The sequence below is a fragment of the Eleutherodactylus coqui genome, chromosome 11 (assembly GCF_035609145.1).
Source record: "Eleutherodactylus coqui strain aEleCoq1 chromosome 11, aEleCoq1.hap1, whole genome shotgun sequence".
Classification (NCBI taxonomy): Eukaryota; Metazoa; Chordata; class Amphibia; order Anura; family Eleutherodactylidae; genus Eleutherodactylus; species Eleutherodactylus coqui.
Genome location: NC_089847.1, coordinates 15,941,184 through 15,963,231, shown reverse-complemented (window position 1 = coordinate 15,963,231; position 22,048 = coordinate 15,941,184). Strand labels below are relative to the sequence as shown.

Sequence of the window (22,048 nt, the reverse complement as noted above, 5' to 3'; positions counted from 1 at the left end):
GGAAAGTGTATAGTGTCCTCCTTCTGCCATGATATCTGCAGATCATCCAGGAAGTCATCCAATGTCAGCAGGAGATTCAGGTAGCGATCTGCGTTGAGCGTCCCTGGAGTGAACACGGGTCCAACGAGGTGATGGCGCCATTTTCCAACCCGCACATTCACACTGAAATGTATCTTCGGATTGAGTAGTGCTTTTACTAGTAACCTGCATGCATCTGCACTGCATTGGTGCTCTACCACTTACTAACACGGTCCTGCAATGAGAACGTCAGTCCTAGGCTGCACGGTCAAATGGCTCCATGCATGTATTGTAGCAGAAGGAGGCCACTGTGAGTACATGTTCCTTACTTCAGTCACAGCGGCTGTCCTACGGGACTTAAAGGGGCGCAGAAAATGGATTTCTGTTTCTCACATGCTACTCTTCACCTTTGCAATTGGGTTTTACTGCTCAGCTCCTACAGGGGCTACAACACAAAATTGAAATCCATGTTCCGGCACCCCCAGGGGCATGTCCACCATACCATCATGTAGTGCATCCACGCCTTCCTATTCAAGTACACTATGGCTATTTCAGTATAGGACACCAGTAGTGAGATATAGCGTGGATCACTATTTTGACAACAGCCTGTATTTTCTTTAGTAATCTCACAAATGGCCTATAACATGAGTTATTTATGTAGCTACTGTTATTACTAGGAAGGCTAAAGGGCCTTTTATACAATTGGATGATTGGGTAAGGACGTAGGTACGATGTGCGCCATGTTACAAGCACCATGAACGAGATCAGTGTTTCTTTACCTGGCCTTCACAATGATTGACTTTCAGTAGAGCATCCCTCATTCGCAACGGGAGGAGTGCGGCCAACAATGATTTTATCAACTGGACAAAAGATGCGATCAGTCAATGAACGTGCGTTTGCTCCTCTGTCGGCTGATCAGGACAGGCTTCATATGGCCCAATCGGGCAAATGAGCATTTCTATGGATGTTCTTACTCGGTCTTCGGGTCATGTCAAAGGCCCTTTAGGCTCAGTTCATAGATCATCTGACAAATTACAACTGAATTTCAATGTCCTCTTTGGATGGGAAGTCAAATAATTCTTCCTATGGCGGACACCCATTTCACATCTCATGTTGCGAAGATGAGTATTTGCTCAGGTCATTCTCCTACCTATTTACAATATGTGCCCTTTTGTTTTTTTTTCCTCAGGTGCGCATAGAAGATGACATCGCAGTCACCGCTAACGGCATGGAATTACTGACCTGCGTTCCTCGCACCGTGGAGGAGATTGAAGCGTTCATGGCAGATGCGAAAGAAAAGGGCAAAACTGTCAGCAGCTTGGTTCGCAGCCAGCAGCTCTGAGTGGCTTTCGGGAAAACCCTCGCAGCCGGTTTACTCCTTGTGCCTTTTTCTTGATCAACTTTTCTAATCTAAAAGCAAAATCATTTCCTATTAAGCAAATTGCAGAGAAAAAGAAAATTCCAATCCTGTTCCTAATAATTCTGCTATTGTAAAGAACAGTCAATAAAATGAAATACAACGACCCGCAGTGTTCACTAAGTGGATGCAGTTTCTTGGCGGAACAGTTGAGGAATCTTGGCAATTCATCTGTGTTATTGCTGTACAGATATATTAACATATCGGTTACCAAATAAATGCATTTAAACAATACAGGAATATAGAGGGGGCTCCATTTGTTTATAGATTCAGCTTGTGTCGATTACCCAGGAGAAGGAGGAATAGAAAAATGTGCGCTGACAGATCTGACTTCCCGCTGTACGTTCCAGAGCTGATGTGGAGCCATAATGTTCTTTGGACGGCACACGGGACACATGAGTTAACCTCAATCTCTGCGGCCTTCACTGCTACAATGTAATGAATGTAAGGAAGACGAGCATGTCACATATGAAGAACATCTCCACCCAGAATTATGGCTGACTGCACCACGAGCCGCTATAGTGTGAAGGCCAAAAGGGTTTTCACCTAAACTTCTAATCAATTCATATGGCAGTGTAGTAGTAAAGTCTCCTTACCTCGAGCTTAGATGGAACAGACCGGTTGCTGGCATTCATCTGCGATGACAGGAAAAATATATTAGCTGTACAGTCCCATTTACAAATCACAATTTTAGGAAACCACAAACAAACTACCTCCAATGCACAAAGTTATGACCCAAAGATGGACCTCTCCATCATTACTAGTATTGTACACGTGGAGGCAGAAGTAGGAAAGGCCATTTCTTTGTGATAAAGTATCCAACAGTTGTTTGGCTGCGGCCCAGCGATGCGGTAACAGAAGTGCGCAGAGCTCTGAGCCGCAGTTTACCAAGTGCCAGAGGAAAATTTCCATAAAGTTTTTAGAAAGTTATTGCATATTAGACCCGTTCTACCTGCGTGTTACAAGTGCTCAACTGCAGGTCTACTGACCCGAACTCAGAGCATCCTAGATCCTTACGATGTCTGAACTTGGGTCAGTAACCTGCGGTCAGGTCGCACAAGTGCTCACGTAAAACTGGCCATACTTGGTGTTTTTACATGGAACGATATTGTTCAGATTCCCGCGATCGAGTGAGAATCTGAGCGATAATCGTTCAGTGTAAATGCCGGCAGAAGATTGAATGACGCTCAGTGTAAACAGCAGTCACTCACGTATGAACAACTGCCTGATTACTGTGCGGTGTTTTTAAACACATACTTCAGTGTCTGATTGCGTTTTTTAACGCTCCCCATCATAGTTAAAAACAGCTAAAACGCCCGAAAATAGAGCAGGCAGTGCTCTGAAACAGACCGCATGTCTGCAAGGCCACATTGAAAACAATGAGGGCGTTGTACAACGTTTACCGCTGTGTTTGAAACACCACGCTGTAAAAAGTGGGCTGTATGAGAGCGGCCCTATACTGGGCTTTACATCTTTTTATTCTTTACTGGTGGGGTTTTAGGGGATAAGATTTGCTAATAAAGGCTGGACAGACATATGTCTGAGATGATTTAGTAAATCCTGCACTGAGCAGGGGGTCGGACCCGATGACCCTGGAGGTCCCTTCCAACTCTAACATTCTTTCATTTTTATTGTATATATTCTCCCTTTTAAAGGGGTTTTCCCAGCTCAACCAAAGTTGGCTGCGACAAGAACACTGATGTCTATGGGGTGACCAGGAGGATGGGAGCAGTTGAGCGTAGCTTCACTACACGGTTTCCATAACTCCCATAGAAGACAAAAACTGGGAAAGCTCCAAAAATGGCTAAATTAAACATAAATAAATCATAAACTCAACTTGTGCTCAGGAAGAAACCCTGCGTAAGTAGGGCTAATCTCACCTAACAGCTGAAGGTCCAGCTAAGCATTCCAAAATGTAAGACTGGAAAACAATCCTATCACCAAGACAATGGAAAGAGCACTGAGAGCTCCCAAGGATCTTCTAGATCTTGAAGGATCAAGTATGACAAGAAATAAAAAAAATAGGGGGTTAATTCTGCGCTCAGGGTCGTAGGCCAGTAAACTATGCCCCTGGTGATCCGGGCTATCACAGAATATAACTTAATGTATACGTTGACCCAATAGGCAAAGCAGCAAGGATGACCATAGTCTTATGGAAGGACAGCAGATACAGGAAAAGGCAATACGTTTTGGGAGTAACACCAATAGACTCCCTTTTTCGGGTGTGCAGTCCACTCATTACTTCTGGTTTGCGTTCTACAGACATAGTGGGTCACAGGGCACAGAATAAACATGTGCAGCTTCTGGTCACAATTTGACCAACTACTTTCATTCTAATGTGGTATAGTTGGTCAAATCATGACTGGGAGTCAAGAATAAAACATACCGGCAGCTGCTGATACACTAAGTAGGCTGTGTTCTGTATCTGCCATCCTTCAATAAATCCGTAGTCATCCATACCGCTGTGCCTACTATTTGATGTCTAATAAGCTATTGAATCAACCTAGTCAGCTCTGATGGAAGCGCTTATGTAGTAAGTCACATATAAGATATATTCTGTGATAGCCTGGATCACCAAAGGCATACTAATTGGCATACGACCCCGAGCGCAGGTTTAAGCCATTTTTATTTCTTGTTAAAGAAGTGAATGAGAATTACAAAAACTGTGTAGCCCAGCAAGCTTAGCTGTTTTTGTAACTTGGACATAGTGTAGCTCACTTTTCTATATTATTTGGAGTTACAGAAGCAGTGTATTGAAGCTCACTTGGGGGTTTCCATATGTTTTCCTCACAAGTAATTAGTCGACGTGGGAGAGCAGTATTTATTGTGACACAGCAAACAAGGGGGTTGGCTGGTAGTGCCACTGCTGTCGGGTGTACGTCCTTGCCATGTATACCTTCCACTCAGGAAGCTGGTTGGGCATAAAGTTGTAGCTGTTGTGCCGCAGACCGGTTGGGAAGAGGACTGTGATACCATATCTGTAACAACTAGAGGCCAATCAATGGAGACTGTGACCAGAGCTATGGGCATCATGTCTGCAACAACTATAGGGCAATCAATTGAGACGGTGACCTGAGCTATGGGCATCATGTCTGCAACAGCTAGAGGCCAATCAATAGAGACGGTGACCGGAGCTATGGGCATCATGTCTGCAACAGCTAGAGGCCAATCAATGGAGACTGTGACCAGAGCTATGGGCATCATGTCTGCAACAACCAGAGGCCAATCAATGGAGACGGTGACCAGAGCTATGGGCATCATGTCTGCAACAACTATAGGCCAATCAATGGAGATGGTGACCAGAGCTATGGGCATCATGTCTGCAACAACTATAGGGCAATCAATTGAGACGGTGACCGGAGCTATGGGCATCATGTCTGCAACAGCTAGAGGCCAATCAATGGAGACTGTGACCAGAGCTATGGGCATCATGTCTGCAACAACCAGAGGCCAATCAATGGAGACGGTGACCAGAGCTATGGGCATCATGTCGGCAACAACTAGAGGCCAATCAATGGAGATGGTGACCAGAGCTATGGGCATCATGTCTGCAACAACTAGAGGCCAATCAATGGAGACGGTGACCAGAGCTATGGGCATCATGTCTGCAACAGCTAGAGGCCAATCAATGGAGACTGTGACCAGAGCTATGGGCATCATATCTGCAACAACTAGAGGCCAATCAATGGAGACTGTGACTGGAGCTATGGGCATCATGTCTGCAACAGCAGGTAGAGGGAGTCCACTGACAGCACTAAGTGCCAGGCTCCTAGGAGGCAGCACTGAGAACCACTGCTGGAGCAGTTTGCTTACCTCTCCTACAGATGAAAACTCTTATCATTTGCTCTCCCCAGTGTTAGCCGAACCATTCCGTAAAGAGTTCAAAAGACCGGAGTCTCTGCGCCTTTTGCGACTATCCTGAAAATTCCTGTAGGCCTCGCCCATGACTTTACAAGTGGAGAAGAAGTCATAAAATATTTACTCAACCAATAATTTAGATTTAAGTGCTGCAATGTTGTTGAAAATGGAATTGTGCTTTTATGTCTTCCATATAATGAGACTTCTTACCTTCACAGTCAGTTGTACAACCTAGATGACAGACCGAAGGAAACGGCTGAATTCAAGGCGCTGAATTATAATCTCCACCGTGTGATCTATAGGGAATTAATAGACATTAAATCAGACCGTATATAACCATATCTCAAACTGCAGACAGTAGAAGCCATTGATTTCAATGGGTTCCTTCACATTGAGAGTTTTTGCGCCTACATCTCCGTCGGGGGCAAAAAAAATACTCAACATGCTCCATTTTTGTGCGTAACTGCGCACGCCGCCCACCTGAAATCGCACACGTAACTGCGTGCTTTAGCAGTGTTAATTGCTAACACCAGGGACTAATTCGGCTGCCGAGCCGGTTCAAACTCGGCGCAGGCGTCTCCTGTGCCGACGTGAACAAGCCCGGAAGCACCAAAATGTATAGTAAAATGCACGAGCACGCGTGCGAAAGCATGTGATCGCGCTCCAAGCACGTCATCCTCTCGTGAGTGTATCTATGCATACGCTCGTGTGCAAAAGCCCTTAGTTTAGATGTGTATATGACCTTTGGCGTTGCTGTAATAGCAGGCTTCTTAAAGGGGTTTTCTAGGGAAATACTACTGATGACCTATCTGCAGGATAGACCATCACTAATTCATCGGCCGGGGTCCAGTTATCGGGCACCCGCTGTCTGTGCCTAAACGCCCACCTGAGGAAAGATCATCAACAGTGTTTCCCTAGCAAACCTCTTTAAAGTGACCCTCCGGTCCTGGACAAACAAAGATGCCCGCATCAGCTTCTCTCTACCTGACGCACATTGTGTATAAGGGTACATGCACATGGCCGAATAAAAAGTTGTGCCCAAGATTCTTTTGCGCAACTTGCAACGGTCAGCACACAGACATCCCGTTGATCACATGACCAGTGCTGGCCAGTCAGAGCAGATGTAGTATTTTAGCCTATTGATGTGTACTAATTAACAGTGTGCATGAAGTAGTCAGAAAACCAGTTCAGCCATCTTAGTTTGTCCCGGACCAGAGGATGGCTAATGCAATATGAGGAATTGTTGCAATCAAAAAGGCTTGCCAAGTTACTCTAGTATTACCTGGTGCATGGGCTAGTATGAATATGATTTGCCTACCTCCAACACATTGCTTGAGGCTCTTGGGACCAATAAAAAAATCTGTATACCCCCATGTACCCCTCCCTGAAACCTATCATTGCTTCCCAGGCCAGACTTCCTAAAAAAAAAAGTTGATTTGTGATTTTCGCCCCTTAAAACTGTGCAGGATAGGAGGGAATGATGTTTTAATATGTTCTAAATGGCAAACATTTCTAGAAGAGTGTGCCAGGTTGGTGTTTCCACACGGACCCCCCCATGACTGCAGGACTGAGTCATTTTAGCTTTGTTACATAACCACAATAAGAAATCCAAAAAGAAAAAAAAAACACTGGGCAAACATGAAGAAAAATAAAACCACATTTCCACAAATCAATTTTCCAGTTCTCGATAATCAGACACATTCTCTGGAAGCTCCACATACTCTGCACTCATCACCGTAAGACTTCATTCGAGTCTATGGCCGCGCACCGGCATCCTGAGCCCACAGTGTTATCTCTTGAGGAGGATTGTTGCTTTGAAAATGGAATAAAAAATAACTTTAAGTAGTTTATTGGCAGGATATTTGCTGATTGTAGCAGAAATACCAGGATTGGACGGCACTGAGCCAGCAGCGCACACACCTCCGTAGAGTCTGACCAGCTCACACACCGCTATCAAGCCTCATGGATGGCCAAAGGTTACCTCTGTCCTAAGCACACAGATTATATCCAAACTCTAGCTGATAGCCTAGGAACTGGTTTCAGCTTGTAGATGGCCCCACATCATCTCCAACGTTTATGTATCTGCAAATAAGTCATATTCCACAAGTTAAAGGGAAATTCTCTAAAACCTATAAAAATATCTTCTCCAATACGGTATGCAAAGGGTTTTCTGCTTCTATATAAATAAAGCTTAAATGAATTGTTCACTTTTTGTGAGAAGGGTCCCCCAAACCCTCATTAGTCAGAGGTAATCTGCATGGGAGTCTTGCAACAAGTGTTTAATTACCCTACAGCACCACTACAGGGGAAATAAAGCATTACATGGTGATTGGTAATTAGTTACTCTCAATGGAAGACTCCACACATCAGTTGTTCACAAAATACACACTTTTTGCAGCTGCTCTCTACTCTAGCTAATATATGAACCCATAATTCCCTATAAAGACAATTAACAATACAGATAACCCTTTTAATCACTTAAACACGTTATCGCAAAATCTAACGTTATTCCCTATTCACCAAGACTCCCACTGATCCCGACCATGGGGGTCCTCTGTCCCCCTCTCCTCACTGTACCACCAGCAGTGAGGAGGAGATGGAATGGAGAGGTGGATGAGTTTGAGTAGTGTCGCTCCATTCGCTTTTAATGGGACTGCCAGAGATAGCGGAGTACAAGCGCTTGCTAATTTCCATCAGCCTCATTGAAACTAATGGAGTGGCAGCTGCACATGCTTGGCCAGCGCTCCATCTACTGTGACTGTGAGTGGGAGAAGCAACCCGCCAGTAACGAGAAGAGGAGGACATAAGACCCCTTCTCTATCAAAAGGGGATAACTTTAGTTTTTGACATGACCACCTTGAATCTCTGATGCAGTGTATCAGTGCCTATACTGTCCAGCTTACTGAAGACTAGACTGGACATTTGTGATGAAATCAGCTTTGATATTTTACAGTATTAGGTCTGTATGATTTCTAAAATCTGGATGTAAATAAGAACATTGCCATCTAATGACAGTAAGCAGATGAGTTGATGCACCTTAGTATAATTTAAAAATATCCTAACCATTTAAGCTTTATCTATATAAATTCTCTATCATATCTTTAAAAATATTTCTAGTTTGTTACATTTAAGTCTAGAGAGGCATAATTCAGCCGTTGCAGCAATCAATGTGCCCAGCATACGTTTTTCAAGTTCACATGTAGAAAAAAAAGTCACTGCAGTCTTATTCCAGATAGGTAAGGGCAAGAAAGTCAGGACAGTGTACTACTGGCAGAATGCTAGGCTTGCTAATCCCCTATTGCATAAAAAGTAGATTGCAAACAGCAGAGCAACAAAAAAAAAAGGAGAAGACCACATGAAACAGGGTGCAAACAGCAGCAGAGGAGAGGAGGATAAGGAGAGCCTGGTGTATTATAGAAAACTTGTGAAAACTCAGGTACGCCTTAGGCCTCCTGTCCACAGCCGTGACGGAATATTGCGAGGGATTTACCGCCGGGAAAAAGCACTAAAGGTCACCGCGATCTTAATGATAGGTTCATCGCGGAGACTTGCGGTATGCCGTGATTTTTAGACGTGAGCAAAAAATCGATATGGATTTCCCGCTTATGTGTATCGAGCTGCGCTTTCCATAGTTATCCTATGGAAAGAGTTTCAAGCTTGATCCGCATGTGATTTATCGCTGCGGATGACGCGATGAAATATCACACAGCCAGCCTTAATGAAAATTTATATATATATATAAATGCACTCTAGGCACCTCAAATTGACAGGGGGTGTCAGAGCAGGAGAATAAATGTGCCCATACACCTTCAATAGCCGTCAATCACATAATAATTTGGCTGACAGCTGCTCCTCCTGACTCCCTAAGGGCTCTTTCACACGGACGTCGGGGTTTTTACATTCGCCCACTGGCGCCATAAAAACACACGAATAGGCGCACAAAGCTAAAGTTTGTACACCTGTTCAGACAGCCCGGTGCATATACGCCGAGCCAGCAATGCCGTTGGGCGGGGGGATACAGTTAAGCTCTGCTAAGCTGTCTCCCTCTTCCCTCCCCCTCACCAGCTCTCAGCAATGGGAGGAGGTGGGACGGGGCGGAAGCTTAGCAGCTAGCTCTGCTCCTATCCTCCCCTTTCCATTGCAAACAGCCGGCAAGGAGAGGAGAAGAGAAAGGGGTGGGAGTTTAGCAGTCACACTGCTAAACTGCCTCCCACCTCCCTTCTCTGCCAGCTGTCATTGGCTCCCCTAGGAGTCTATGGCAGCAGCCGACATATTCTGGGCATATTTACGCCACGGGAATACGCCCACCTGATCTGATGCATTGGAATCCAATGCATCAGATAGTAGCGTATACATCAGCCGGCCGTGAATACAGCGGCTCATATATGCTCGTGTGAATAAGCCCTCATACACATGGACGCTGGGTTCAGCCGAGTATACAGGTTTTCCAAGGAGACAGTGGGGCACATTCTAGAGGCGGCTTAACTTCAGGACAAGTAAAAGGATTGGGAGCTAAAATTCAAAGTACCCAATCCTTCCTTTCCCCTAACATCACCCGTCGTGGGAGAGTTGGGAGCCACCATATGCAGGCAGCAGTCATCCAGTCCCACTGAAATCGGCAAATCTGGACAACTGGTCTAATGTATATGGGGCCTCAAGCTGCTCATGCATGAGATACAAGTCAGCTGCACCCGCCAAGGACCTTGTGTGTATTGAGGAGTCTGGACTCTGCTCTACTGCGTCCGACCAGCTCAGCACTGCTACCTTTGTACGAGGCTCCATTATGGATTCCCAGCTCCCATGTAGTAAACTCTGATGGAGTCGCTCGCTATCTGCTCACTACAACACCTCGGTTATAATTTAACAGATTATTGAAACCTCACTGACACAAAATAAAGCTAATTATCCTTTGTTGCTGTTGGTGGCAACTCATCCGAGGCCGGGTCCAAAGTGCTTGTTGATATCTTCTGCACAAAGAGAACATCTTAACAAAGACTTTTAACAGCAGATCCAATTCATACTGGATATAGTTATATGGCATTAAAGGGGTTTTCTGAAATTCCATATCGATGGCCTCCACTTACGATAGGCCTTTAACGAACAATTGTGGGGATCCAGCCTCCGAGAAGCTGCTAATCCGCAGGATGAAGGGGCTGCAGCAGTCAGTGAAGCACTGTGGCTCCTCCACCGCAATACCCCGCACAGCAGCATCTATAAGGGTGGCGGCAGCTGTTACGAAGCAGTTTTTTTATGCCAAAACAAGGAGTTGTTTTAATCCACTTTTAATTTTGACTTGAAAAACTGAATCAAAACAGCATGTGTAAACAACCCAAGAGTGGTACTGCCATCCAGCCTATTCAAGTCAATGGGGCAATACCATGCACAGCTACACCATGGGCATCATAGTACAGGGGCCAGAGCTCTCCATCATTCTGGAGATAGGTATGGGTACTTTCATATCGCATTTTAGACAATATCCCAGGGTTCCATCTGAAACCCACAAATGGGATACAGATCGGGACCCCGGACAGAACCACAGACATTCACTTGTGAAACAGAGACCAAGGATAGAACAGTTTAGTCGGTTCTGCTATTCTATCATCCACAAATATTGGAAACCTCATCAAATGGAGAGTTTATCGGTCTCCGTCTGAATCCTGTTTTGGGGATTTGCAGAACGTAGTCAAAATGTGGTGTGACTGCACCAGAATCTGTAAAACTTACTTGCAAAGTTGAAGAGTAGCATGTGAGAAGCAAAAATCCACTCTCCACATTTCTCTAAATGCCCCGGGACCGCTGCTGTGACCTAAATAAGGAGTCGTAAATTCTGGTAGTTTGGCCTATGCAAAAGCATACTGGAAGGAGGCCTAACCTGGATCGGTACCTGAATCTCCTGCAGATGACATCCTGGATGATTTGCCCCTATTGTAGCAGAAGGAGGCCACTTTGAGTACGCTTTCGCGTAGGCCGTACTACCAGACCTTACATTTCCTTACGTCAGTCATAGCGGCGGTCCCACAGGACGTAGAGAGATGCGGAAAGCAGATTTCTGCCCCAGAGGCCCGTGTGCCAATATTATCATGTAGCACATCCATGCCTTCCTATTGGACCCCAGTACAGGAATATAGCGTTGGATCCGTCTTTTTGACTACAGCCTGGATATAAATAGAGCTGAAGGCACAATAAGCAGCAAAATATTGTACTTTTTATCCTAGAAAAAAACTTTTATTATCCTGATTATCAGAACATATATTAGAGCAGATGGTCTGTGGGGGATTGGACTAAAGGCCCATTTAGACACAACGATTATCGCTCAAAATTTGCTCAAAAGACAATCGTTGTGTGTAACTGCACTGACATCGTGCAGTTTTTACCAAGCTGTCGCTCATCGTCGTCTTTCAGTGTGCTGATGATCAGACTTATCAGGGATTCAAAACGGGATACAGCTGATACTATTGTTTCAGCTGTATCCCGCTCCCTGATCACAGGTTGAGTATGAAGAACAGAGCGGTCCAGCTCTGTTCTCCATAACCCGCACGGAGCGCTCGGCTGTATAACAGCCGGGCCGCTCCTTGCAGAAAGCAGCTGGATGCAGAAGGCAAGTGGAGACACCCCGCTTGTCTTCTGCATCCTCCGCTCTGAGCGCTCGGGTGTGTAACATCCAGGCGCTCAGAGCGGGGAACAGCTGGATGCAGAAGGCAAGCGGGGACACCCCACTTATCGTCTGCATTCTCTGTTCGGAGCGCCCGGCTGTATAACAGCCGGGCACTCCGAGTGGAGAACAGCTGGATGCAGAAGACAAGCGGGGACACCCCGCTTGTCTTCTGCATCCTCTGCTCGCAGCGCAAGGTGATCGCTCATCTTGAGCTGTAAATGACACAACGATTATCGCTCAAAAGACATTGATAATCGTTGTGTCCTAACAGACCAGTAACATATCAGGACCAGGTCTTCACAATACCGGGGACTATTAGGGATACGCTGTCGTGTTCTTTCAGGGCTGCTCGCTAGACACATAAGGCATTTTCTAACCTACATATTATGCACATTCGCTCTTTGATGCTTTGTAGGAGCTGATTTGTGTGTGAGACTATGTAAATGACAAGACATGCGGAGGCTTGCAGCCTGCACACCACACACACCGTCAGGGAAGCTACAGCATTCAATACAGAAAGCCCAAATCGCCTACTGAAAATATACTGCAGTGGGCTTCAGTTCCTCCATATTTTTAAAGGAGTTTTTCAGGACTAAGATACTGATGACCCTTCCTCGAGATATCATATTGGTTAGGGGCCAACGCTAGGGACCCCCACAAATCAGCTGTATGAAGCGGCTGCAGTGCTCAGATGAACGCTATGACCATTTTACTGCATACAGGTGCAAAGCCGTAAATTTCATAGCAGCTGTGCCGGGTCTAGCCGCTCAATCTCATTCACTCGAATGTGACGGAGCTGCTCGCCGGTCATGTGACCAATGAATGTGATATCCCATGCCTGAGAAGAGGCCGTAGCCTATGCACAGAGCTGATCGGTGGCGGTCTCCAGAGGCAGAACCCAACCAATCAGATATTGATTACCTATCCTTGGGATTGGTCATCCATATCTTAAGGTACCATGATCTGAGCTGACAATTGCCCGAATAGCTGTTGAAACGAGCAATTACGAGTGACGATGGCTCAGTAGTTGCTGGTCGTTCCAGCTCGCTGAAATGGAATAACTACTGAATGGGAATATTCAGAGGCTAAAAACTGAAAGCGACCCTCTGATCCCGAGCAAACCAAGAGGGCCGCACCACTTCTTTGACTACCTGATGCACAATGTTCATTGATAGTGCATCAATCGAATAAGACACTTTGATCGACCAGCATTGTTCATAGCTAGAGATGAGCGAGTAGTGCCTTAGCCGAATATCCTCCCACTCATCTCTAAAGATTCGGGGGCCGGCGGGGGGCAGGGAGCAGAGGGGGAGAGCGGGGAGGAACGGAGGGGAGATCTCTCTCTCCCTCTCTCCTCCCCCGCTCACCGGCGCAACTCACCTGTCACCCACGCCGGCCCCCAAACCTTTACAGACGAGCGGGAGGATACTCGGCTAAGGCACTACTCGCTCGAGTACTTAGCCTTAGTGAGTATACTCGCTCATCTCTATTCATAGCCAATCAGAGAAGCCTGTCATGTCATAGACCCATTACCAATGCACAGTGAGCTTCAGGTAATAAGAGAAGCGGTATGGCCATCTTGGTTTGTTCGGGACCAGAGGGTCACTTTAAACTGACCTACTACTAGTATCATTGTACCTAGCAGCACAAATCTCTCTGATACAGTAGTTTGCTACAATGTGACCGGATACAACTGTAGCAAACCCTCAGCTGTAACTTGTGGTTTTCAGCCTCCTGATGTGGACAATCGGGCCCTACGGTAATTTTACATCTTTTTATAAATGTCTAAACTGTTCCGGACACTTTTGTTGGATTTGCTAAGCAGAAAGCGGGTGAAGTGAATGATTATAAGATGTTCTGGGTCCCTTGTGCCTGGAAGCGGACTCTGCGATGTGTGCGGTTCACACGAGGACTGCAATCTGATAGCAGCCTAAGATAAACATTCCTACAGGTGTTCTGTCCTTTGGGCCATGTCTACCGAGGATAATCTGACTGCGCCGCCAGTGACGGGGGGACTTTCTGTACATTTAAAAGACCAAGAAAAGTCAGGTTATGTAATAATAGAAGATGTAAGAATGTATCCGAAGTCATGATCGCTGGGAATACAGAGAACTGCGCAAAACTTTTAGGCAGGTGCGCAAAAAGTGCTGCAAAGGTAAGAATGATTGCATTAATTGACAAAAATAAACTATTATCACTTCTATTTTTGAAAAGTGAATGAACAAAAGTAGAGTCAGACTGGGGGGCCTGGGGCCCAGCAGTAACAATGATTCCGGGGCCCCGGCTTCACAGCTATAAGCAAATATTACCTGATCCTCATTCATAAATTGCAGGCCTCTGCAATCTTCAAACAATTCAGTGGAAAGGTGGCTGCATTTGCGTGCATCCCTGTCTCTGCTGAAGTAGTCTATATGGAGAATGGACACTGGTGGACCCCCATTTACCCAACAGTTGCAGATCCCAGAGGTGGCATTTATGGCATATCCAGTAAAGGTGAAACCACATATATCGCCCAAAACTGCACCAACGTAAAGTTTAATTACAAAACGGCGCAGTTTTTAAATAGAATTTGATCAGCTGCGTTGCTTTGCAGGGCAACAATCGTTTTACCCGCAAAACCGTGCGGCCATTAGCCATCAATTTTAAAACCATGCAGAGTGGTTTGGGGGTGACTTCACCCTTAAGAGGGCTCCTCAAGGAATGCAATCTGTGCGGAAACTACAACTCCTAGCAGACCCTGAAGGTGTGTGGCTGTCAGGGAATGTAATAGTCCTCTCAGTAGATTGCTGCCTGGCTCTCGTTTTGGACTATTCACCCTCTCACATGCTCATGAAGTGCAGGCAGCAGCAAGGAGCTGCAGGACAATTGGTGATGGAGGCAACATTGAGAAGATAGGCCCCAGGGAATGAGGATCCTGGCAAGCCTGTCAATGTTCCTCTTATGCAGGAGGCTGGGGGACCACTTTCAGGTCAGGCCTACCGGGGCGGATTCACCTGTTGTCATATGGGCCAGTCCAAATCTGAACAAACGGGAAATGTAAATCAAAGGAATATTTGGTGTGACTGCCATTCGCCTTCAAAACAGCATCAATTCTTGTAGCTACTCTTGTACAAGGAAACTAAGTGCAGCAGATGAAAGACACATCATACTTACTTCCCTTTGAAATTGGAAGATGTCCAGCAGTGCCATCAGCTCAGAACTGGCAGAAACCAGCGGTACCCAGGTATACCCATCTACTGTTCGGAGTGAGAAGTTTGGCCAGAATTTGTCTTCAAAAAGTCTTTCTTTGAGTGTGGAAACAAGGTCAAGTGACTCACCAATGCACAAAAACATAGGGATTAGGGTGCAGAACAATGGCAGCAGGTTTTCTGGACTGATGAGTCAAAATGTGAAATATCTGTCTGTAACAAAGGCAGTTCATTCACCAAAGGGCTGGAGAGAGGTACAATAATGTCTGCAGGCAACGGTGAAGCAATGCAGAGGCTGCCTGCAGGTTTGGGGCAGCATTTCAGCCAACAGCCCCATTCCCCTGATGTGCCATTCCATTGTGATTCCCCGGCCTCTGGCCTGCGCTGGGAACGGAGCATCAACACCTACATCACAGAGCAGATCAAGTGTGGTCTCAGAAGCCAGCGCAAAGACTATTGGGACATGTAGTTGATGGAAGGAAGTATAATGGGGTGTGCGAAGGGCAATTCTGGACACCACAGGAGAACAACAGCAGGATTTAAGATGTACTAGGGTTTTTAAAAGTTTTATATAACTAACAGGGAATGATTATTGAAAAAGTCATATTGGGATCGGATACGTTTTTTACTCTCTCACCTTCACTGGTCAGCGACGCTTTCTGAAACCACCTGCAAAAAAAGGGAGAATGGAAATATAAGAAAGTTTAAAGCTTTGTCTCATGGCCATAAATAATGAATGACTGGCAAGTGACACAGTGAAAGTGAAGGAGTTAATCTCGGCTGCTTCTACTTCTTTCCTTCTGCACATTTTTGGCACCATTTTAGAATACCGAATTGGAACAGATGAACTAAACAAGTCGAACAGGTAACTCAAGATTTCCAGAGAATCAAAGTGAAGTATATAACCCCCCCCCCTTCCCCCATCCTTGTTCTTTGCTCACATAAGTGTCTGAAGCTGACTTTTTCTGTATTATTATACTTTCTCCACTGCTGATACACGATATGGCTCCTTATAGTAATCTGATTAGGGTCTAATTATACAGAAAATGAGATCATTCACAGTGACCCGGGTGACAATGATCATCGCGTCCAAGTAACAGACCGTCAACAATTGGAGCTACCCTTCAGGAAAGGTTGTAGAATTGCATAAAAGATAACTCTGCGGTGCGGGGTGAATGCTCATCGGGGTCCACTGTACCTCCAGAGGACATGAGGGGGGATCCAATTCCTATTCTAGATGCAGAGCTTGCCATATGTGCTTGGTGGCAACTCTCTGACAATCATTCAGTTTCCATACCATAAAATCCCTTTAAAGGAGTTGTCTAATTGTAAACTATTCATGGCCTATTCTTAGGATAGACCATCAATGGAAAAGCTGATAACTAGCTGTTCTCTAAGCTGTTCATGCACTGAACTGATTTTCTGTCGGAAGCAGATAGCTCCAATCCTACTGCAGTGGTGAGGCTTGGTATTGCAGGTCAAGTTTCCACTGAAATGAATAGGAACTTGGCCTGTAATCCCAAGCCTGGCTAATGCAGTAGGAACTGAGCTGTCTGCTTACTGTTCAGAGAAATAAGTTTGGTGCACAGATCTATTATGAAATTAAGATCTATCCTAAGAATAGGCCATCAATAGCTTACAACTGGACAACCCCTTTAAATTTTTGTCTGAAATTCCAGAATGTTGGACGCTGTGCCCCCATATCTGGAGCACGGTTTTTAATTAGTGTAATACTGAAGGCAGTTCTGTGGTAACTAATCTACTAGCACCATTTCTGAAGGTGTTCATTGGGAGCGGAGGGGGGAATTAAACCTGTTCCAGGAATACTGGGCTACAAGAGCATGTCTAGGGGAATGCAAATCACCCATGATTATCCAGTAGCCGACATGATAACAGCTGGTAGGGGGTCAATGCTAAGCTCTAAATGTGCAAATACTGAGTAAATAAATACCCCTGACGCCTGTTGCTCTGCACAAACAGTGCCCAGAGCTGCTACTGACCATACACAGCCCAGTTTGGGCATGAGTAGAGGAGATCTGGCTGGTGCTGGCTGGAATAGTTGCCCCTGTATATAGAGCTTTTCCAACATGAATTGAAGGTTTTAAGTCTGGTTTACATTTTTAATATTTGGGGTCAAATCATCACAACCGCCTGGTAATAACCAGATCTAAGTATATACAAAAATATATGTCATTTAGATCAGTTATATCCAACTTACAACTCAGGAACAGTGCTGGCATAATGCATATAATAGTGCTATAGTAGACCTAAGCAGTATCCACATATAGCACCAATATAACAGCCATCGTGCCCACATAGCCAGTGGCATACCCAGAAGAGATAGGGCACCATAGCAAAAATATAAAGGTATTGTAGTTGTAAAACTATTCATGGTGTATCTGCAGGACAGACCATCAATAGTACATCAAAAGGTGTATACCGCCAAAGAAGCTTGACGACTAGTGTTGAGCGATTACTGAAATAATTGGGACAGGTGTGACCGACCCAATTAAAAAAAAAATAATTGTGAATCTGGACTCCCGATTCCGACTTCAATTAAAATCAATAGGAGTAAAAATGATTGGGAAGGGAGGAGGAGGAGGAAGAAGCAGCCCAGTGGCCGGCACTGCTGCCCTGCAGCCGGAGACCCAGTCTTAAATCCCCATTAAGATTATATTCAAGCCCAGAGCTCCAGCACTCTAAGGCAGCAGTACTAAGCCAACACACCTGTCCCTTCTGCTCAGAAAGCCAAAATTCTGGCAATTTTTGCTAAAAATTGGATCAGGATGATCTGATCTGATTTAGCAAAAATTGACCTGATTTGATCACCCAGCCGATCACTAAAAGTAACACTACTGCTGATCAGCTGCTCACTGGGCCACTGTGCTCATGCACTGAGCTACTTTATGCAGGAAGCAGACAGCGCTATTTCCTCTCCAGTAACCAGTCTTGGTATTACAGGTAAAGTGCCCATCAAAGTGAATGCCCTGCAATACCCAGTCTGGCCACTGCAATGGGAACAGAGATGTCTGCATTGTGCAGAAATCAAGTCAGTGCATGAACACACCAGTCCAGCAAACAGCTGGTCAGCAAGGGACTCAAGCAGTGGAACCCAGCTGATCTACTCATTTACTAATATTAATACTAGTTTACAATTGCATAACCCCTTTAAATGCCCCCCATTATGATGTCCTGGTGGGCCTGGTGTTTGTTGCTTGTTCCGTGCCTTTTAAAATGACCCTTGGGCCAATTCTTCACCTTCTTGATTGCTAACAATGCAGTTCCTTTTTGGTAGAAGGTCCTGCATAAATTACGCTACCAGGGATGGTGCAATCAGAGCTGGGCCCCCCTCTCTCCAAGGGCCCCATAGTACTCGCACGGTATGCCTCTATAGCACATCCTTGCATATAACAGATCTACATAGTGAACATGCAATAATGCCGCACCACAGCCGGGATCACAAAGTTACTTAAAGATCACGTTGAGGAAATGTAGTGTGAACCACACATGAGGTCCCGGGTTGCCCAGTGCTATAATCCAGCCCTAGTTAGGAAATACTGCACTGGAATAGAAGATTTCGAGTCATCTGAGGTCTGCAGGGAAACACAGCCACTTGCTGGACAAACACAATTATGAGCCTCCCTGGAGTCTCCTGGTAACCGGCAGTACAGGCAGCGTGCAGAAGACTCTGCTACTGCAAATATGGCAAGATTATCATGAATACACTGATAGGAAGCTCAACACCGGCTCATATAAAACATATTTACACTGTGCAAACCTCATATGAAATGAGGCCATTGACACCAACTCTATGGCTCTGACTCATCAGAGATTAAATATGAGGACAGTATAATTCCTTTAATCCAGCATCATTGGGGGGCCATTTACACTGAAAACTCATTAAAATGAAGAAAATGAGCGACAATCGTCCCGTGTGAATCCAAAAAATGCTTATTATTCGCTCACTTTTCATAATCGCTGGATTAACAAGCATCGCTGGATCGCGGGCTGTATGTAAACACTGAGCGAGAAACCAATGAGAAGCCTGCGATCCAGCGGCGTTCTCTGCCTGTCTAAACGCTCTGCACAACTGTTAATGACCTTAGAGGGTTTAAGGCTCTGCATGAGCTGGATTATCAAATATTCTGGATTATCGATGAAGTAGGCAGACCAGAATGTGGTCACCAGGTTTAATTGGAGGATCGTGGCGACTTAGTAGTCATGTCAGGATCACATTTGCTTACATAAGGTGGTGATGTAGCAGGACCGTGGTGAATCTTTGGCCGCATGACAAGTGTTGCGCCCCAAAGATGCCGTGTACCCCTAGCCTAAAAATATTTCTCCATTTTTGAGTTGAATGTAACTCCCGAACATCACATGTAGGGGAGAACCCCTTTTTCTGCTTTCTTGTCTTGCTTGTACTCCCCATGTTTTATATTGACAGCATTATAGTGCTACTGTACCTTTAATCTTTTGGGGGTGTAATGAGGCAGCGGGATCCTCCTTGGGCAGAGGCCCTTAAACTTCTGGGTCTAGAGAGAAAGAAGTTTAGAGAGAGACGCCAAGTGAGCAACATCTGTGTTGTGGCGCTCCTGTCTTGTGGATCCTCCGTCGCCCACTCTGCAAGCGGTGCTCAAATCACGAGTCCTGCACCTTTCAAGTGACGGTGCCTGGTACTCAGGTCTTGCTGTTCCTCATGCCCTGAGACCCAGGGCTCCTCTTAGAGCAAGGCCTACAGGAGACCAGTTAATCTGGCACACCATGTTTCCTGACCGCTTCTCGTTAGAATACAGGAGAACGCTAAAGAAAAGACCGCCGCTGATATCACTGCTGCCCAAATCTGTTACGGGTGAAATGAGCCTGCTGCTTTATGTATGACAACCCTTTGTTTGTCTAATAGTCAAGTGACTTTGGAATCGCATGGATGTCAGCTCATTTCAAAGGACTGTCCGTTGAACCGTTCAAGTTGCCAGCATCAGTGTGTCTGCTTTCATTTCTAAGATGTGGACCCCACCTATGCGCCCCCTCACTTCAGCCTTGTATGTCCCCTACTTTAGAAGTTCTTGGGGACATGTCCCTGGTCCCATGTCCAGCAGCCAACTGCCCCTATTGCCACCCACATCTGACCGGCCCATACCCCCATACTTACTCAAATTTGAATGTGGCTCACAAAGTATGAAAAGCTGAAAACCTCTAAAGTAATCCAACGATTGTCCTTACACCCAGGCTGCAGAATGCTACATGGGGGTTGTGAGTAATAAGGATCAGTCCCCCCATGGGCCTTGTAATAGTATACTAACTGGACAGCTGTAATCATGCTGGTTGCTAGCACTGATATGCAAGAAAATGACAAGACCCCCTAAGTATGTGGTAAGATCCTTGCTGGTAGGGGCTTTAAGTGCTTAAATGTACAACAAATAGAGCCCTAACTGGAGCAAGATAAGATCCCCTCACCTGGTCTGGAGGCGAAAGAAGTAGGAGAAATGCTCTCTTATTATTTTCTTTCCCAATTCTCTGACCACAACTATGACTGGAGGGGTGTAGATAGAGCAGAGGGGGAGTCCTTGCTGAAACAGTATGGAGCTCCCTAGTGGTTCTGTTTTATGTTATCAAAAGTTCTTCATTTCGAAACATAACACTTCCCATTCTTCTTGGAGAGAAGGATGGCATTACAGGGAAGTATGGCTAGACTTTATGGGGCCGCTTCATCTTATAGGCCACCACTATGGTATGCACACCCCTCCATGGACCTCTAGTTTATGGTTACTGCTGGGAAGCAACAACGGGCTTTAGGGAAGTGGGAAACATTAGAACAGAAGTAACAATTAGAAGAGTCTTGGAGTGTTGTGGCGCTGACTGTTCCGTTTATTTAACACTGGTCTAAGGACGGTTTCTCTCCACATTCTGCCCACTCATCCACTTAAAACACATTATTAAGAATAGGTCAATAACTACCCTTTGTCAGTTAGTCCCGGCGAAGTATTGCAACACTGTGAATGGCTATAAAAGAAATAAGTGGACTGAAGATGTTTACACTCTCTTCAACAACCAGAGGCCCTCCTTCCCTGAGAGCTAAACAAACATCTCATGTGTTGTAGGAAAAAAAGAAACTTTATGGGGGACCACAGTGTTTTGGCGCTGCCACTTTTGAGCAGTATAGATCTAGAAGAATTGGGGTCATAGTCAGTTTATCCAGCCTTGCTATTCCATCCCACCAAGAGCACAGAAGCAGAGGACCACTGCTAAGCATGGAAGAAAATGAAAGTTTTCCAGCAACTCAGACAGCATGGTAGACTTAATTTCAACATTTCAGTAATAGCATGCATAGATAACCCATCATAGATGTTTAAATGCCTACATGTTTCAAGCAGGAGCTCTTAGTTGCTCTCATGATCTTATGTCATGACTAAGCTCGAAACATGTAGGCATTTAAACATCTATGCTGGTTTTTTTAGAAATGGTCTTACTGAAATAAAGAAGCCTTTTATGTTGTCCGAATTGCTGGAAAACTTTCAGTTTCTTCTATAGTGCCCATAATCAACCCAATGCTACCCAAAACGAGCAGCAATTTCTTAAGCTTCATCAAAGCACATTCCCTCTACACAAAAATGATAAGAGGTATATTGGAAGATGCCTTCAACTGTTTATGCAGTAGCTCATGTTCTAACTGAGACTCCCCATGCACATTAGTGAAAAGTCATCTGAATATGACAAATTCAAGCAGGACCAGATGACTCGGGCATGTGTATGGGAGCCTTCTGACTTTCTAGAGTCGAATGATGTTTGAAGAAAGAAGGATTTACATGATGAATTTCAACATCCGATCCTACTGTTTTCCCCTAGAGAAAAATCCCTGTCTCTAAGACCCTCTCCAATCTCCCTATGTAAAACGCTTGAATGCTCAGCCAAATC

General features: G+C 45.3%; 1 protein-coding gene across 1 annotated transcript in view; it reads left to right on the top strand.

Annotated features, from left to right (window-relative positions):
• The window catches only part of PEPD (peptidase D), a 272,915-nt gene extending 271,246 nt beyond the window's left edge, over positions 1–1,669 (top strand). Inside the window, exon 15 of the mRNA XM_066582676.1 lies at positions 1,208–1,669. Within this exon, the coding sequence (XP_066438773.1) occupies positions 1,208–1,360 (153 nt within the window). The 3' untranslated portion in view covers positions 1,361–1,669. The remainder of the gene's footprint in view (positions 1–1,207) is intronic.
• The last annotated feature ends 20,379 nt before the right edge of the window (positions 1,670–22,048 follow it).